This window comes from Amphiura filiformis, chromosome 1, assembly GCF_039555335.1.
Source record: "Amphiura filiformis chromosome 1, Afil_fr2py, whole genome shotgun sequence".
Lineage (NCBI taxonomy): Eukaryota > Metazoa > Echinodermata > Ophiuroidea > Amphilepidida > Amphiuridae > Amphiura > Amphiura filiformis.
The window spans coordinates 33,123,612-33,142,040 of record NC_092628.1 but is presented as its reverse complement, the minus strand read 5'-3'; the positions used below and the strand labels follow the sequence as shown (position 1 = coordinate 33,142,040).

The following is an 18,429-nucleotide window of genomic DNA, read 5'->3' as shown; positions in this document are numbered from 1 at the left end:
CATTGGTGACCAGAGACCATTTTTTATGACCTTGATGTTATCACAGGCTGAATTTTTTTATACCCCCATCTCAGGTTGAATATTTTGTATGACCCCCCCCCCCCCCTCCACTGATTCAAAACACAATTTGGGGCTGAGCATATAATGATGAGCCTGGGGTAAAATTTCCAAATGGCATGCCAAAATTGCCCCCCCACTTGGCCTGCCCCCACCTAATTTGCACATGCCAAATTGTTGGGGTCCCAATTTGCAAAACTTAAATGGTGTAGATATATATTGCGAGCACAGCGAGCAGGAAAATCGTTTCCATCATACTGTTTTCATATGAAGGCTTTTTAGATTGTTTTATTTAAAAGGCGCGGATTGACTTATGCCAAATATTGTTTGCCCCCTCGGCTTGCCGAAATTGCTCCCCTTTTGGCTGGCCAACTTCCCATTTTACTCTCCTCCAGTGCTCATAATTATTGCCCAGCCTCTTCAGTGTTGGAATTAAGACTGACAAATTTGTAATCATAAATTTTGCAAGTGTAAATCAGTGGCATGCACAAAGGGGGGGGTGGCACGTGTGCCCCCACTTTTGTTGGTAATTCGGGGGAAAACGCTAAAACTGCACCTTACACACCTAAATCTCCATTCAGGGGAACTGAACAACCTGGCCCCCCACTTTCAACATGCTGCGCACGCCGTGTGTAAATAAAGGATTTGTGTGGAGTGCATGTGCAAAATTATTGCATGCATAGCAAGCCTAGTGGCAATTTTGAGTCACCAGCCCTTTAATGTATCCCCCCCCCCGGCCCCCCCCCCTATTTTTGGTGTAAAATCTTTTGGTAGTGTCGAGCTAGACTGCCCTCTCAAAACTCCCATTCCCCCTGGACCCTGGTGTTATGTAAATTGTAAAAATGAATGAATGAATGAATTATCAAGTTCATGAATGAATACAATAAATAAAATGAAATAAATAAACAAATAAATAATAACAAATAAATAAATATAACGTTCAATGTTAAAAATTCTTGAATGAGTAAAATGATAAATATTTATAAAATAACCCAATAAACAAATAGGCATGTTATGTTTTAATAATAATCAGCACACTTCCGGGAGCATGTAAATATCGTTTCCCAAAAAGTCATGATTCGCATTTTCTTTGTCTTTGAAAATAGGCCTTTTGTGTAAAACGGATGAATCTATTAATAACTTTTTTTGTCTGGACTCTCATGTGGCACAGACGGGGTACCAGATGATCTTTGTTTACAATAGTGCATGACGTCATTCTTGACCAAAATGGAAATCACCGCGGAGTAATACGACGGATTGGTTTTAGTAAAAATATTAAAATCAACACAAATTATCTTATGAAAACTAGTAAAATATGTTTGGGTTAATTAATTGCCATTTTATTGTCCGGATATAATTATAAATTATGATTTGAATAGTCCGGAAGTGATAAATTATTTTTCTTGCGTAGTAATAAATCTGTGTTATTCGTCTAATGTTATTGTGCAGATAGCACAGCGCCATTTTGCTTAGTCCAGCATTACGTTCCAGATATCTAACGTAAAATTATGCTCTTTATGTTCCATTCTTGGTAATCAATTTAGTCAAACAACATGGGGAATTGTCTACAAGGTCACACAGCTGATGATATTTCACTATTACACGATGAAACTGATGTAGTAAATGAAAGACTTGGGCCACCTCCACCGTATCAGGTACGTACAGAAAAAAAATGATTGTGCCTATAAAATAATCTATTGTTGTTGTTTACAATATTGACAATAACAATCTGTTCACGTTTTTGTTCTTTAAACTTGTTAACTCACTAAACCATAGGCCTATATAACTACACAAATACATCGATTCAAGCACGTCAAACTTTAATAGAATCTATTGGGAATAAAATAAAAATAAGTAAGATTGAATTTCCTATCATATGATTGTTAAAATTATTTATTATTTAAAATAATATTGTTAAATACATTTTGTCAAAATATTTGCAGTAATTTTACGTTCTATAGTTTCCACAATTTAACAAACGTGTACAGTGTTAAGACATGAAAGAAGGACTCAATCCGACTCATAACTCAGCGTCAAATATTAATTGAATAAGTTCGTGAAGCTGAAGTTTCTGTCAGTGTAGTATACTATAGGTTTGGCTTTGGTATCATTTTATGAGTTATATGAGTTGATGGGTCTCCTGACCTTCTTAGTTTATTCAAGAAATTCAGGCAAGCTAGGGTAGAATCCACAAAGCGATGAATCATTATGCCATGTAAATTAAAGCTATCTCCAGAAGTATAACATGGCTGATCACAAGTTCAACAGGCGATCACATGATGAAGAATCAAATGCTGTTTGTTAAAATTGCAACTCAAATTTAAACATCAACAAAATGTATAGGCCTAAACAGGCGTTGCAAAGAATTTCAATGGTGATCTTCAGAAAAACGATTGCTTAGGACTTGATCCTCATGCCTACACTATTGTATGGTCATTTTCACGGTAAAGGGTGTAACTTTGGATTTTTAACATTTTAATCCGTAGTGTTCTAATAAAGCCACAGAATTCCATGATTTTTGGCCACATAAGTCATCTAGTTAGCAGCTACCTTGGGTAGCATAATCAGCTTTGGGAGTTTACTGCGTTCAGTTTTAGCAGGCTTAAATGTAGGCCTACTTAATATTGCCATTTTGAAAAACTATAAAAAACAGTAACATTTTTGTAAAACCCTGTGTTTTCTTCAGTTAGTTCATGGATAATTTTTCTTATCCTGAAAGTACAGTCATATGTTCAGTAAACACTGCCACATTAGATTTAATTGTGAACAGCCCTGTATTTTTGATAACCGGACTTCGATATTTGTTGTTTCGGAGGCTTCATTTTCCGTTAACAATTGTTAACAAACTTTGTGGGTGTAGCTTTGGTTCATAATTCTTGGTTATTTCTTCACTTCTTCTTGATTCATAACAGTTGTTATCTTAACTTGAAATGGGTAACAAAAATTAGTCGATTTGCAAGCTTTTAAAATTTTTATAAAATCTTGACTTCAAAGAGCCATTTTTCCGTTAACTTTTTTGAAGCCTCCGAAACAAACTGTTCAGCAAGCTTGTGCAAATATAAATAAAAGAGCTCATCCAATCTATTTATCAAATTGTAGCAAAGTAGATCCTCAAGTCACATGTTTTTAAATCGTGGAGATATATATCACCGTTTGAAAATGGGACCCAATACAAACTTTCCGTTAACAATTGAAGCCTCCGAAACAAATGAAGCCTCCGAAACAACAATAAGATTAATTATCATCTATGCATATCTAAATTGGTGTGTTTCATACTGATATCTGCATTGTAATTATTACTTGATATGTACAGAATGTCATAAATTTAAAAAAAATTTGACATTATGGTTAATGTTTGAAAAATATACTGATACCCCAAAAAGCCTGTTTCGGAGGCTTCACATGCAAAAAACACCATACTTTAAACAAATGGGTGAAAAAATTAACATGTGATAAATCTACAATATCTGCCGCATAGAATCATTGATTCAATGCACACAAGAAAATAACAGCTTAGATGATCCCAACACCGTTGTTTTCAAAAAAACTACTTCTGCAATGTTTAACAATTGTTAACATGAAGCCTCCGAAACAAAAAAAAAATGACTTGCTGGGATAATTTAATTTTGTCACAACTGAAATTCAATACTTAGAAGCAAAGCATGAAAATTGGTAATTGCATACTTGGCAGTGGGGTTTGACCCCCACCCTTTTTATTTTACCCCCACTTTTTTTTATTGAGGCACCCTTTATATTGAAAATTCCTGACCCCCATGCTTTTTGCTGAGGCACCCTTTATACTGAAAATTCCTGACCCCACCACTTTTTGCTTTTTTCCTCTATTTGTATACATTGATGAAGTCACAGGCAGTTTGGTTCGAAGTAATCAAGTACGCCGAATTCTGCACCTATCATCACACGATAGCCTAGACTAGTGGATGTAAACATGCATCAAATGGAATTTTATCTTGCGATATGGTTTGCTGGCAGTGGTTTGGCACTTATTCTTGTGGTTTGGCACTTATTCTAGGATGATTTTATCATTCAATGCATGAATGAAAATATATTGTAAGGTGGCACTCCCACCCTTTTTATTTTACTCCCACCCTTTATATCAATCCACCCTTTTTACCAACAAAGTTTAAACCCCCACCCTTTTAAGGATTTTCCAAATTTCCAAGTGGCACCCTTTAAAAAGGGTGCCCTGCCAACAGTGAATTGTGATATTTTTTACCTATTTTTTTATGTCAACTTGTAGTAGTTAGCCAAATATTTTACTTTTATGATCACCTGTGTTGTTAACCAAGCCTCCGAAACACAAATCGCTTGAATTGCCAATTCTAAAAATAACTCCAATTTCTGTGAAACTTGGCTGGGAGGTTCCTTTCATCAAGTAGTATTTCTACATGAAGTTAGACATTCAAATTATTTTAGGAACCCAATTAAAACTTAAAAAATATGTTTAAGGTTTGGAAATTTCCATTGTAAATGACACTTGATGTTAAAAATTTTCAAAACTGCAATTACAAACATAGCAAAACATGGTATAAAATTTAACTTATATCGGTTGACTTACTTTGGAATGGGATTTCACATATTCCAGCTTTCATGTCATAATTTTCTGAGGTTATGTAAAATACATTTTTTCTTAGATTTTAACCAAAATGTTATGGAAATGTCAAATTTTTTATTAGAAATCAAAAGGTTTAAGCCTTGAAACATTATTTTACTGGAATTTAAGTTGCTTCTATGCATGATTTCAGTAAACAGAAACATATTTAAGTGGTTTGAAATTTTGACCCTAAAAATCAAAAGTTACACCCTTTACTGTGAAAATGACCGTATGCAAATTTGAAGCTGGTGGTCTAAATTAATGCCAAGCTGGGGTCCCAGGCTGGGACCCCAGCTTGAATTCAGACCAGCTTTTTAGACCACATTATGTCATTAGGAAGTTTGCAAAAGTTCAAACAACATTTTCGTTAAATTGCATAAATTTTTAATGGCTTTCAAGTTTTCATAATTTTATTGAATTTTATTTTATAAAAAAAATGTTACTGTACTTTAAAATGCATGAAATGCTCGATCCAAGTTTAGTCCTTTGGCTGTGTCTCGTACAAACAACATCTCTCTAGATCTGGAATCCAAACCTGGACATGATTCCCTTGTTTTTCAGCCCTTGGTCAATATTACCAGGTATAAACTCCCCTACTTCTTCAGTGATAAATTTATTACAGAAACATAGAGATGATTTTCAGACTCTTTTGTTGTTGTTGTTGATGTAATGATGTTGTTGTTATGGTTGTTGTTGTTGTTGTATGTTGTTGTTGTTGTTGTTGTTCTAATCACATTTTCTTGTCTAATGTACTAGGAGGAGGCACCTGTGTATCATGTTAGTCCAAATCAACGGAGAACAGTGAACCAATTAACAGAAGAAGAACAAATCAAGATAGCCAAAAGAATAGGACTTATTCAACATTTACCGACAGGATCATATGATGGTAGCAAAAAAGCTAGGGAGTAAGTATAGAAAATGACTGTCAAAAAAGTTTATGCTGGTTTCCATGAAAGATTTCAAGAACCTGCATTTGATGGAGTATGATTTAAATAGTTTGAAGAGATGATCATATATTTACCTTCAAGGTTTTGAAAATGCATTTAAATATTAAAAAGTGGTAAAATGTCTTGTGTAGGCCTACTTAATGAAAAGATGAAAATCAGGGGTATATAGGCCTACAATGTACACTACTATAAAGTTAAACTTTTAATACTTTTTGGTATGGAAAAGATAACTACTCTATGGGGGAAGCATTTTTGTCCATTGAAAAATATTTTAGATTATGGAAATTTATATAAAAATCTCTTGAAAATCAAAGTATGGTATTATGTAAAAAAAATGATTTAGACCTGCACAAGCTTGGACCTGAATACAAAGAATATATGCATTAATTTCCAGGTACTTGTTGTTGATTTAACTTTAGGCCTACAGGATGTTCCAAGTACCGTACATGTACATTTGTATAAGGAAGTAATTATGCAGTGTGAATTTCTCCTACATGTATATAGGCCTACACTGTGCACACAATCAAAAACCTGCAAAGCATTGATATGAAACATAATATCAGTTCCTCTTTTTGTGATGGAGTATTTTGTGTACTCAGGCCACCCGAAACAAGGAAGTATAATATTTTTAACTGAATAAAAATGAGAAAACAAAGACCATGAATTGAAAAAACAAAGCAAAACAATAGAACAGGCTAGCAACCATACCCTGGGCAATCATCCTACATAACCATAGGTCGTACACACACAAAATTAATTTTATGTTCCTTGTGACCAGATGGATAATTTGATATGATATTAGAAGGACTGTACAATAATTATGAGCTGGGGGTAAAATTTTCGAATTGCATACACCAAATATTGCTTCCCCCCTCTCGGCCTGCCAAAAATCGCTTGCCCCCTTCTAGCAGCCTGCCAAAAAATATTTGTCCCCCCTTTGCCATGCCAAAATATTTGGATCCAATTTGCAAACCTTAAATGGTCTAGATAAATGTTGCAAGTGCAGTGAGCAAGAAAATTTGCATTTTGCGTTTTCATACTGTTTTCCTGTTTTTCGTCCCCCCTCCTCTCGGCGTACTAAAAATTGCTTTGCCCGCCCCACCAGGGCTCATAATTATGGGGAGCATGTTTAATTTTTACCCTTGTATAACTCTCACGGAGTCATTTCTGAGCAGGATTGTTAAATCATTGAATCACATGAATTTTTCAAAAAAAATCATTTTTAAATCAACTTTTTCATTTTTTTACCATTTTTTATTTATAAACTAAGTTAATTTCTTTCTTAAATTGACTGTTTTACTTCATTTCTAATGCTTCTACAACTTTTGGATACAATTCAATACCTCTATGATGACATTTTATCTATTGCTAAGTATAAATTCATCTTCAAGGTGCAGAATTCAACAGGTTTTTTCCTATGATTTTTGCCAAATTTTTTGCCAATGTATTGTAAAGTCTAAAATTGCTTCCTGTAAAAACATGTTTTGAATTTTTGTAAATACCTGATAGGATTGCGCATATGTCTAGCAATTCCACTGGTAGCTTTTGAATTTTTCATGGGGTTATCCAGTTCTTGGAATTTAAAAAAAATTTGGCAATTTGGCGATCTCCTTGCCGGGAAATTTGGTCATTTGGAGGGAAATGTTGCTTTTCTGGATATGTAATGAAATGGTGGGAAATCCTGCTAAGTTGGAGGGAAATTTATCTCTCTTGCCAGGAAATAAAATATGTATGTATGTATATGTCACAAAATTCCAGAAAAATGTTTTGGATGAAAAGATATCTTGTAAATGAAACACATAAATCCTGCTATGAAAATTTTAATATTTGGTCAATTTTTGGAAATAATATACCGTACAATGTATGGGCCAAAGGGCCAAGAATTTTGAAACTAACAATTGTAAAGAAAATTTATACAAGTATGTATGCTCAATGTTTTTTGTCTATAACTATTTTAGGATTAGCCTATGATTTATTATGTTTCTTTTGGCAATACAAGATTTAAAACAAAAAATTAGTGCAGTATTTTTCTGGAATCGGGAGTAGTAATTGGTTGTTTAAAAGTTATTTAATACGGTACTTACAAGGATAAATCACTTGGTAGGTATTTTTTTACATTTATGTATATACATGGTCATGTTGCTGGTGTGTGTACATAGCCTTGGTGAAATACATATTGCATAAAAGTTTCACCTTCTTAAAAAAATTGATTAATAAAATCCTGACATTTATTTTTTATCCTGATAATTTACCTGCAGTACTGTACATGTATGTTTGAATATATATTGCAAAAGTATATGCATTTTGACTTTGCAGACCTGTTATATCCTGAAACAAGAAATATTAAAATATACTATTTAGCTGGGGGGTTTACACCCCCCAGCTAGGTATTGTAATCGTTCGGGTTCTTCCGCTGGCAACAAACCACTGTAATCTTCCCGTTTTCTTCCGCTGGCAACTAAGTGAAATTGCACATGTTTTTGTACTTTATGCACCAAACCCTCTATCTTTTTAACCAAATATCCCACAGAGTTGTGCGATATGTCAAACTTTTCCACTGGTCATAAGGAACAAAAAAGTCAGTGGTCACATCTCTGTTGGATCATTGGTTAATGAGATATAGTCACTTTTTTGTACTTTATGCACCAAACCCTCTATCTTTTTAACCAAATATCCCACAGAGTCGTGCGATATGTCAAACTTTTCCTCTGGTCATAAAAAACGAAAAGGTCAGTGGTCACATCGCTGTAGGATCATTGGTTAATGAGATATAGTCACTTTTTTGTACTTTGTGTACTTAACCCTCTATCTTTTTAACCAAATATCCCACAGAGTTGTGCGATATGTCAAACTTTTCCTCTGGTCATAAGGAACAAAAAGTCAGTGGTCACATCTCTGTAGGATCATTGGTTATTGAGATATAGTCACTTTTTTGTACTTTGTGTACTTACCCCTCTATATTTTTAACCAAATATCCCACAGAGTCGTGCGATATGTCAAACTTTTCCTCTGGTCATAAAGAACGAAAAAGTCAGTGGTCACATCTCTGTAGGATCATTGGTTAATGAGATATAGTGACTTTTTGTACTTTGTGTACTTAACCTCTATCTTTTTAACCAAATATCCCACAGAGTTGTGCGATATGTCAAACTTTTCCTCTGGTCATAAGGAACAAAAAAGTCAGTGGTCACATCTCTGTAGGATCATTGGTTAATGAGATATAGTCACTTTTTTGTACTTATGCACTTAACCCTCTATCTTTTTATCCAAATATCCCACAGAGTCGCATGCGATATGTCAAACTTTTCCTCTGGTCATAAAGAACAAAAAAAAGTCAGTGGTCACATCTCTGTAGGATCATTGGTTAATGAGATATAGTCACTTTTTTGTACTTTGTGTACTTAACCCTCTATCTTTTTAACCAAATATCCCACAGAGTTGTGCGATATGTCAAAAAGATAGAGGGTTAAGTACACAAAGTACAAAAAGTCACTATTGGTTAATGAGATATAGTCACTTTTTTTGTACTTTATGCACCAAACCCTCTATCTTTTTAACCATATATCCCACAGAGTCGTGCGATATGTCAAACTTTTCCTCTGGGCATAAAGAACAAAAAAGTTAGTGGTCACATCTCTGTAGGATCATTGGTAAATGAGATATAGTCACTTTTTTGTACTTTGTGTACTTAACAATCTATCTTTTTAACCAAATATCCCACAGAGTCGTGCGATATGTCAAACTTTTCCTCTGGTAATAAAGAACAAAAAAGTCAGTGCTCACATCTCTGTAGGATCATTGGTTAATGAGATATAGCACTTTGTGCATTTAACCCTCTATCTTGTTAACCAAATACCACAGAGTCGTGCGATATCTGATATGTCAAACTTTACCTCTAGTACGTGAAGACGGCCTGATTGGCGCGAGGTTCATATCGGTGCGTATGCACCAAATATGTATCTTGTAAAATAAGTTTTGCCTTGCCTTGCTTCAGTAATCCTGTTTGGGCTGGACAAAATTTTTTTTCCACTTTTCCCCAGTTTCCCCTAGGTATTTCGTCTTTAAGTTTACTGATATACAGGGATTGAATACGAGTGTCACGGCCCTGGTTAGTGTGCATTCAAATCAGAGATCCCTGTGCAAGGCCATCGTACTTAGCCGTCGGAAATGATTGCAAATTACCCCCGGCAAATTACACATTTGTAATCATTTTGACCACAAAATATGATGTGAAAACACAGGTAAGCAATGAGAACAAGTCCTCAAACATTTGAAATTTGTAGCTTACTACAACCTGATGATGTACTCATCCCAGGCAAACCTTAGTTAACACATTTGCTAGTCGGCCAAATTCGCCGACAAAATGCAAATCAAGGGGGTGACACTAAATTCACGGTTGTTCTATTAGCAACGCATAAAATCTATGAAAAATTCAGCTGGTTTACTAGCTAGAAAGTGAGGCCAGTTATCGATCCGTTATAGCTCGTTATGAATAATTCATGTTCGACCCCTTGGATCATGTTAATTGAGTTTCGCAAATAACAACGTTGTTAGTTTTGCGAACTTTGCCTGTTCAATGAGAGTATAGCGCGCCCTCAATACATCTGGGCACAAACCAGGCGTAATCGATCCAGTTTAATGAAATGGCGGACGGGTATTCCCATCAGGCACCAGTGATATGTTTTTTCAAAGAAAGTCTACTAATTTGATATGAAATGACATTTTGCAATTTGCAAAGTCAAAATTAGGACTTGCTGGCAATAATATGAAGGAAATATGTGACAGAGGCAATGTGGGAAATACAAGTAGTATTTAAGTTATAATAACCTTTGATACCCGACCTGACCTTCCATCATGGCGCCTTATTCGTCTTATGTATTTCTATTATGCTCTCAAGTAAAATAAAATACCAATCTGCAATGTTACTTGGCTCCCAGCATGAATTATTGATTTTATACGGAGGTAAAGAAATGCACAGTAGTGTATATGCATGATGTGCAAGCATACTCCAAATATTTACGGTAAATCTGAATAGTGGTCACATGTTGAAATATCATGTGTTCGGGAAATCACGTGGCAACATTTTAAGATTTCAGGCTTGTTTACTAGTTAATTGCCATTTGTACTCTTTATTATTTATCTTTGTTAATTAACATATATTTTAAATGCTGATAAATCGTGGTTGGCTGCCCATGATATCTGTTAAATTCAATGTTTTATGAATATAATTCTACCACGCAGAGGGGGTCACGCAGCAGAATTTCACATCACCTGACTTAGCTAGATTTCGAGCTCTGCTTTTCAAATTCATGTAAATTTCAAAGTTTATACATTTAATATATTTAATATGATACTAATTTTTTGTTATAACCAACTGGTACACGAAATATACTAGCTTATTACCTATACAGAAAGGTGATTATCAGCCTTCACTCAGCAAATTGACATGCCTGGCATATGCAGCCCCCCGGGGGGGTACTCAGTACAAATGACCATACGGGGACGTGCCGCAAATATGGGTAGCATTTTCAGCCTTCTGGTATATCAATGGCATCAATGGCCCCTTTTTCAAAGCCTATTTTGGTATATGAATGGGTCCTTTTTTCAAAATTTTCTAAATTTTTTCGGAAAATAGCCCAATTTTTCCTTAATTCAGCCAAAATTTTCTAAATTTTCCCAAAATTTTGGGAAAATTTGTAAAATTTAAGACAATTTGGGTTAAATTCGGCCGAAAATTTTGACTTTTGGTATATCAATGGGTCCAAATTTCTTGACAAATTGGTATATTTATGGGTCCACTTTCAAATTCTCAGCTGCACGTCCCTACCAAAACCAAACTTGAGTACCCCGGGATGCAGCCATTCTCCGTCTGGGTAACATGACTGTCGCCCTCAATACGTCTGGGCACAAATTTAAATAACAATACGCTATTTACATATCAATGTGGCCTCATGCTAATTAAAGCTGCCCCATCCAGGAGTTCATCTATGTGCATATTTACATAGAAATTTAAAACAACTGGTCAAGAAGGAAACCTACATAAATATGTTTTCTATACTTCACTTGACCCAAATATATGATTTTTATGGTGATAAGACACTCACACATGGAATTTTAGAGGGATTTTGATAGCAGTTCCATTAAAAAAAGCTGCTATCATAATGAGACTAAGATCTAGAAACACCTCCGAAATGCCGCTTTGGGGAATTTTGCTAGCTGAATCTTTTTGATGAAAGTCAATCTTAGACAAGAGGTAACTTTGCTACGGAAAGTGCTATGAAAAAAAGGTTTTCAGTTTTGGCTTTGTTTACTCAAGAGCAGGGTTAGCGGTGACCTGCTGAGTCCAGGGGTCCAAATTGGCAAATAAAGGGGTCCAGGCATCTAATTCTACACAGACGCACAAAATTAAGGGGTCCAAATCACGGGGACCTGCCATGAAATCAAGGAGTCCTGGACCCCAAGACCCCTTAAAACGCTACCCCTGCTCAAGAGCTTTAATTTGATATATAAAATGATGCAGTTTGATGGCAAATTTGTACGGTATATTGTATTGGCAAATATCCATAAAAGCGTTCATTATAAAATTATTTTGATAAATTGTCACATTTTATGCCATGTATTAATATCCTTAAAAGTAACCGGTGGATTTGCGAACAATTTGTCGACATAAATGACCTTCCCGGAGAAACGGTAGCCCAAAATGGGTTATATTTCATAATATGCAGACGAATGGTCAAATTAATAGAAAAATACCTGTGATAAATTTATCTGTACACATTGTCGCACTCCGAAAGTGACGTATAGTATATTTGCAACCCTGTGGTGGATTTGCGAACAATTTGTCGACATAATGATGTTCGCGGAGAAAAGGTGGCCCAAAATGCGTTATTTTTGGTAATATGCAGACGAATGGCCAAATTAATAGAAAAATAGCTGTGATAAATTTATCGGTACAAATTGTCACACTACGAGTGACATATGGTATATTTGCAACCCTACTGTGGATTGGCAAACAATTTGTCGACATAAATGACCTTCGCGGAAAAACGGTAGCCCAAAATGGGTTATATTTGGTAATATGCAGACGAATGGTCAAATTAATAGAAAAATACCTGTGATAAATTTATCTGTACACATTGTCGCACTATGAGTGACGTATGGTATATTTGCAACCCTGTGGTGGATTTGCGAACAATTTGTCGACATAATGATGTTCGCGGAGAAACGGTGGCCCAAAATGCGTTATTTTTGGTAATATGCAGACGAATGGCCAAATTAATAGAAAAATACCTGTGATAAATTTATCTGTACAAATTGTCGCACTACGAGTGACATATGGTATATTTGCAACCCTACTGTGGATTTGTGAACAATTTGTCGACATAAATGACCTTCGCGCTGAAAAAACGGTAGCCCAAAATGGGTTATATTTGGTAATATGCAGACGAATGGTCAAATTAATAAAAAAATACCTGTGATAAATTTATCTGTACAAATTGTCGCACTCCGAAAGTGACATATGGTATATTTGCAACCCTACTGTGGATTTGCAATTGACCTGGGGAACATATTGGAACATTTTGCACGGGTCAGCTCAAAAGACATCACTAAGTTCTGGGGCCAAATCTTAGAATTGCGTTATCTGGACATCTGTAAGAGGTACAGGGCTCAAACTCGGTGACAACTCATGACCAGGGGTGAATTATGGAACATCTTGCAGGGGTCTGGTCGAAGGTCATCTGGGTCAAATCTTAGAATTGCATTTTCTGGACATCTGTGAGGAGTACAGGACTCAAAACTCGGTGACAACAAACCTCATGACAGGGGAACATTTTTGGAAAATTTTGCAGGGGTCAGATACCTCCACAACACCAACATGCCCCAGCTAGGTTTGTGGTCTATGACCACCATTTGCCTGTAGTTTGAATTGTTTCCCATTGGTTTAAAATCCTTTTAAAGTAGTAAGCTACACAGGCGACAGAAAACCTTCAAGGTGTTTATTAATTATTATTTTCCTTTATACTAAGGGGTTTGCACTCTCCTCGAGTGATAATTATTTATTTCCTGGGGTCCAGGACCTCCACCCTAACACATGCTACCTTTTAAATCATGTGAATACTGATCATACTTCTTGTCAGTGGTAAAGGCAAGTAGCATTACAACAAGTATTTTTAGATTTTTTTCTACATGTACATGTACCTTACTGTATTCTTAAGAGTACATGTGCCTAAATGTAGTACATCATGCACATAGACTAAAACACATTATTAACCCAATACTTTTTATATGTTGATAGTTCCAACTTTTTAGTTTACTGAATTTTTCAATATTTTAAAAAATGTACTAAAAAGGCAATATTTGTTAGTTTTGTTACCCATGAAACAAAACAATATGTCATTTGTATTTTCATGAAAGTGTCCTGCCTCCCCACATCCACACCCCCAATTTACACCAGTAAGTGACAGAGGGGACTGCCATTCAGAAAAAAATAATTCGGGGTTACATTATAAAAAAGAATGAAAATCATCATCATATTTAGGATCACTGTCAAACTTCTCCCCTACTAGGGGTCCGTTCACAAACACTTGGCCTGATGCCAAAAAATTTCATCGCGAAATTTTTTCGGGCCCCCCTTTACAGACGGACAGACCTCAAAAATTTCAGCCCCCCCTTTTGATGTGAAAATTATGGGTCAACCCCATAGTAAAGCATATAAACTCAATTTTCCCACGGCAATTTGTGGTCATTTTTTTCAGGGCCCCCCCTGGCAAGGTCTCAGCCAGCCATAGGGTATATTGCTGATCCATTAATTATCCTTTTCTGGTGCATTGTGGGATAGAAAAGGAGCAAATTAGCGATCGATTTGCCCCTTTTCAATCCCACAATGCACCAGAAAAGGATAATTAATGGATCAGCAATATACCCTTTGCGTCCACCCGTCTTTAAGACAGGCTAATCTAATTTTAGACGGGTGGATTTAATGGATTTTACAGATGTGATAGCTCTAAAACAGATGTGAACTTGAGACTAATTCAGAGTGACATGTAAAGGCCAAATCAGGACATATTTGACCCCAGTGACCCTTCCATGGGTATAGACAAGTTGTTTTATATTTGAGGGTCAAATTTTGGTACCGTATCTGCTACGGGTGGTTTCTGATTTCTGGCTAAGACTCTGCCCCTTGGGATGGTCAAATTTTTTCAGCCCCCCTCTTTGCATCAGGCCCCCCAACAAGTGTTTGTGAACAGTCCCTAACCATGACAAAGTCCTCAATTAATATTTTGCCCTCTTGCAATGACCAGGCTGCACTGCAGTTACGTGCTTGATTTATACCAATTTAAGATTTCCACCCTAAGCAACGCAGTGAATTAAAAAATATAATATTATACCCTTCATAACATGCAATGTGGTTGCTGAGCATCAATAATTATCAGTAAGCTTGTAATTGATACTGACGGCTAACATGTTAATCAACCCAAGCTATATTTACTGCACAGTGCTCCGGAAATAGATCATTGATTGTACATGTACTAGAATACTAGAGGCAAGCTTCGAGCTGGAGAATTGAGTGAGTGGTCTGATAATTGATAGGTCTACTCTACATTTGTCTGTCATGTGATTTTGAATTTGTCTCGGTTTATTTTAGACAAGCTTTTTCTAGGCTATCATTCGCAACAGGTTTGAAAAGGTTACCAGAAAAAGTTATCAGGTTACATATGAATGTAATTTAAGGTGTACAATATTTTTTTTAAATAATTCAAAAACAGTTTTGCTGCAAAACATTCTAACATACGGTAATCTTTTTGAAGTATTGACACAATATTTTGTAACAATATTTGCAAAAAAATATTTTACAATAACAGGTTGACAGCATTTTTAACAATGTCTACAAAAATGGTTTAAAACGGTTTCCTGACATTTATATAACCCGACATTTTGAAAACCATAAACCCTTTTATTATAATGTTAAATAAATTTATGAATTTTATGTACACTATCCATGTATAATTTGGAGTGCGATGTTTTTCTGAGAGAGCTACAAAGCAAAGTTCATCAATTACAGATTTAAGAAGAACCAATAAAATTATATATAATTTAATTTAAACTTAATTTGTTTTCCTATATCCTACTTTCTTTTCCAAGAATCTAACTGAACTATGACCTAGGAATCGCACAGGTCATAATGGGGGTCATTGAACTATACACATACATTGTACTAAAGTGTGGGTTCAAGTGACTTAAAATGGGCCCCTGCAATAACTATGAGCTTGTCTGGGGGAAAATTTTCCAAATGGCATGCTTGCCCCCCCCCCCATTTGCAAATCTCAATGGTTTAAATATGAGCATACATGTAGCAAGCAGGAAAGTCTGCATTTGTTTTCTTAATCCTCTTTAGAGCATTTTTTTAAGTACAAATAATCACATCCCTTTCTTTTTCGCAAAAAATTGCTTGTCCCCCATTTTGGCTTACCAAAAAAAAATTCCCCCACCTAATTTTACACTCCACCAGGGCACGTCATTAATTGTACAGCCCCTAATAAAAACTTTTGAGAGTTTGCACTTTAAGGGGCCTGCACAATTATTTATGGTTTGCTAAAAATCACCTGCCCACCTGTTTCAGCTGGCCGAGAAATCCTTGCTGGCTGCCAGAACTTTCTAAACATCTCATTGTAATATTTTGTCTGAATTAACGCATTTATTTTCCACTCTTCTTTCCTCCCCAGATGTGTAATTTGTATGTTAGATTTCCAAATAAAGGATCCAGTCCGATACCTACCATGTATGCACACCTACCACGTCAAATGCATCGACGACTGGCTTATGCGATCTTTCACATGTCCCTCGTGTATGGAACCTGTAGATGCTGCTCTTCTATCTACGTATGAGACTCATTAAGAACAAACGCTGAGTGTGTGATGACAGTGACACACATGTAAGAGACTACTGTTAAATATTCATATTTAAAGAAAACTTCAGATGATGTGGTAAAAGACAATGCATCATTTCTATTGTGCAAAGAAAACGCTCCAGGAATGCCTGGAAATTTGTGCTGCTGCAGCAATTGTGCCAAGTAGCAGCAATACAAACTTTATTTCAAATGGATTTGACCTGAGCATGTGAAGCATGATTTTTAACGCCCAGGATTTGGTGTTCATCATACGAAGGAATGCCGAGTTACCGACTGATAATTGTGCATCGAAGCTCAGGGCCTGTAATTTGTCAAGCATCTTAAAACAATGGACTGACTGATTATTTTGTGAGAGTCTCAATGCTAGAAAATAATATATTTCAACTTTGTTTTTTTTTTCCAACAACTAACAACAAGATTGTACATGTTACAAAATCTTTTTATTGTTTATGACATATGTAGAACTGTTACATATTATGGTACAATGTATAAATAAAAGCATTTTGTTTATATTAATAGTCATGTACCACTAATCGGACATTGTATTCTCCGGGGATTGAGTCTAAAAAGGTTGCAGACATGCTGTAAAATCATACTGCTGACAGATAGAGGAGCTGAAGTAATGTCTGTCAAGGATGCTTCAAGGCATTTTTCCTTTTACATGTGTACTTTTGATTAGACACTGACTTACAGGCTGTTACAATTGAAATCCATACGCCCCATATAGAAGACATGACCTTAATCTCTCACACAGAGGGTGTAGATTTCAAATGGAGTCACCCATTCAGGTAACCCCATTTGAAATTCATACTATGTGTGGAAGATTAAGGTTATGTCTTCCATATGGGGTGTATGCATTTCAACAGGAATAGCCCATTTCAAAGGTTAGTAGAGCTATTGAAACAGAGCAGTTGTTGTATAACAGAATTTAATATTAAGATATTATGTATGAATGGGCAGTTCTGACCAGTTTGTCAGTGATTGGTTTTGTTCCAATTTGTCATAGTCCTACATTATTAGGTGTATGTTTCAATTCATTGTAACAAAATAAACAGCGGAAAGCTTGAAAATGAGAACTTAAAAATGTCCTGTTATACATGTACAGTAGTACACAAAACTATGAGAATGCAATACTTAAAAGCACAGTATTCTTGCTTTCTGATGATGATGCCCTCTGACTGAAATGAAAGCTCTCTGTTTCATCAAGTCCTGGTTGTTTTTATAGTATGTACATCATTTAGGTTATCTGCTATAATTTCATTTACTGTCGAAGGTAGTGTCTAAAATCAAGTTTCTATGCTTGGTTTGCCTCAAGTTTGGTAGTAACATTGGTGTTTGTGTGCTGTTGTAATCTTGCGTTACGCTATGCATAATTAACTATACGAGATTCGATACTGCGACCAGCGAAATAAGGTCCTGTCTACGGTCAACTACCTACCTTGAAGTAACCAAAGTTTAGTTGAAAACACTTCAGTTCCTGTATGGTTGGCATGTGATCCACACTACTTACCAATGCAAGCCCTGATTGTGCGCTATTGGCATTTACACAAATGGTTTATGTACAATGTTATATGTGGAAGACAAAAATAATGGTTCTCTCATGAGAGAATTGGTAATATTACTTTTGTGTACATATAAATAATCCAGTTATACACTGTACAAGCTATAAATGGCAAGACATATGTCATCGTGGATTGATATAGAATGGTGTGTACACAATTTGATGCAGCACTTACACTGAGTGTCTGTGCTTTTGTGACTTCATTGGCGCAAGGAGTAACAAAAAAGCCAAATGATTTTTGCCATTTATAAGTTGAACAAACTAGAATGGTTGAAATAAAAATTACATATATATAGGAGCTTGATGACCATGATGTCCAGGTGCAAGTTGTGAAAGTGAAGAC

General features: G+C 35.7%; 1 protein-coding gene across 1 annotated transcript; it reads left to right on the top strand.

The window, feature by feature from the left end:
* Window positions 1-1,490: 1,490 nt before the first annotated feature.
* LOC140145832 (RING finger protein 11-like) lies at window positions 1,491-17,601 on the top strand. The gene is made up of 3 exons (XM_072167521.1): window positions 1,491-1,712; window positions 5,426-5,574; window positions 16,341-17,601. The coding sequence occupies exons 1-3, from the start codon at window positions 1,611-1,613 to the stop codon at window positions 16,510-16,512; spliced, it is 423 nt and encodes a 140-aa protein (XP_072023622.1). The 5' UTR covers window positions 1,491-1,610; the 3' UTR covers window positions 16,513-17,601.
* The last annotated feature ends 828 nt before the right edge of the window (window positions 17,602-18,429 follow it).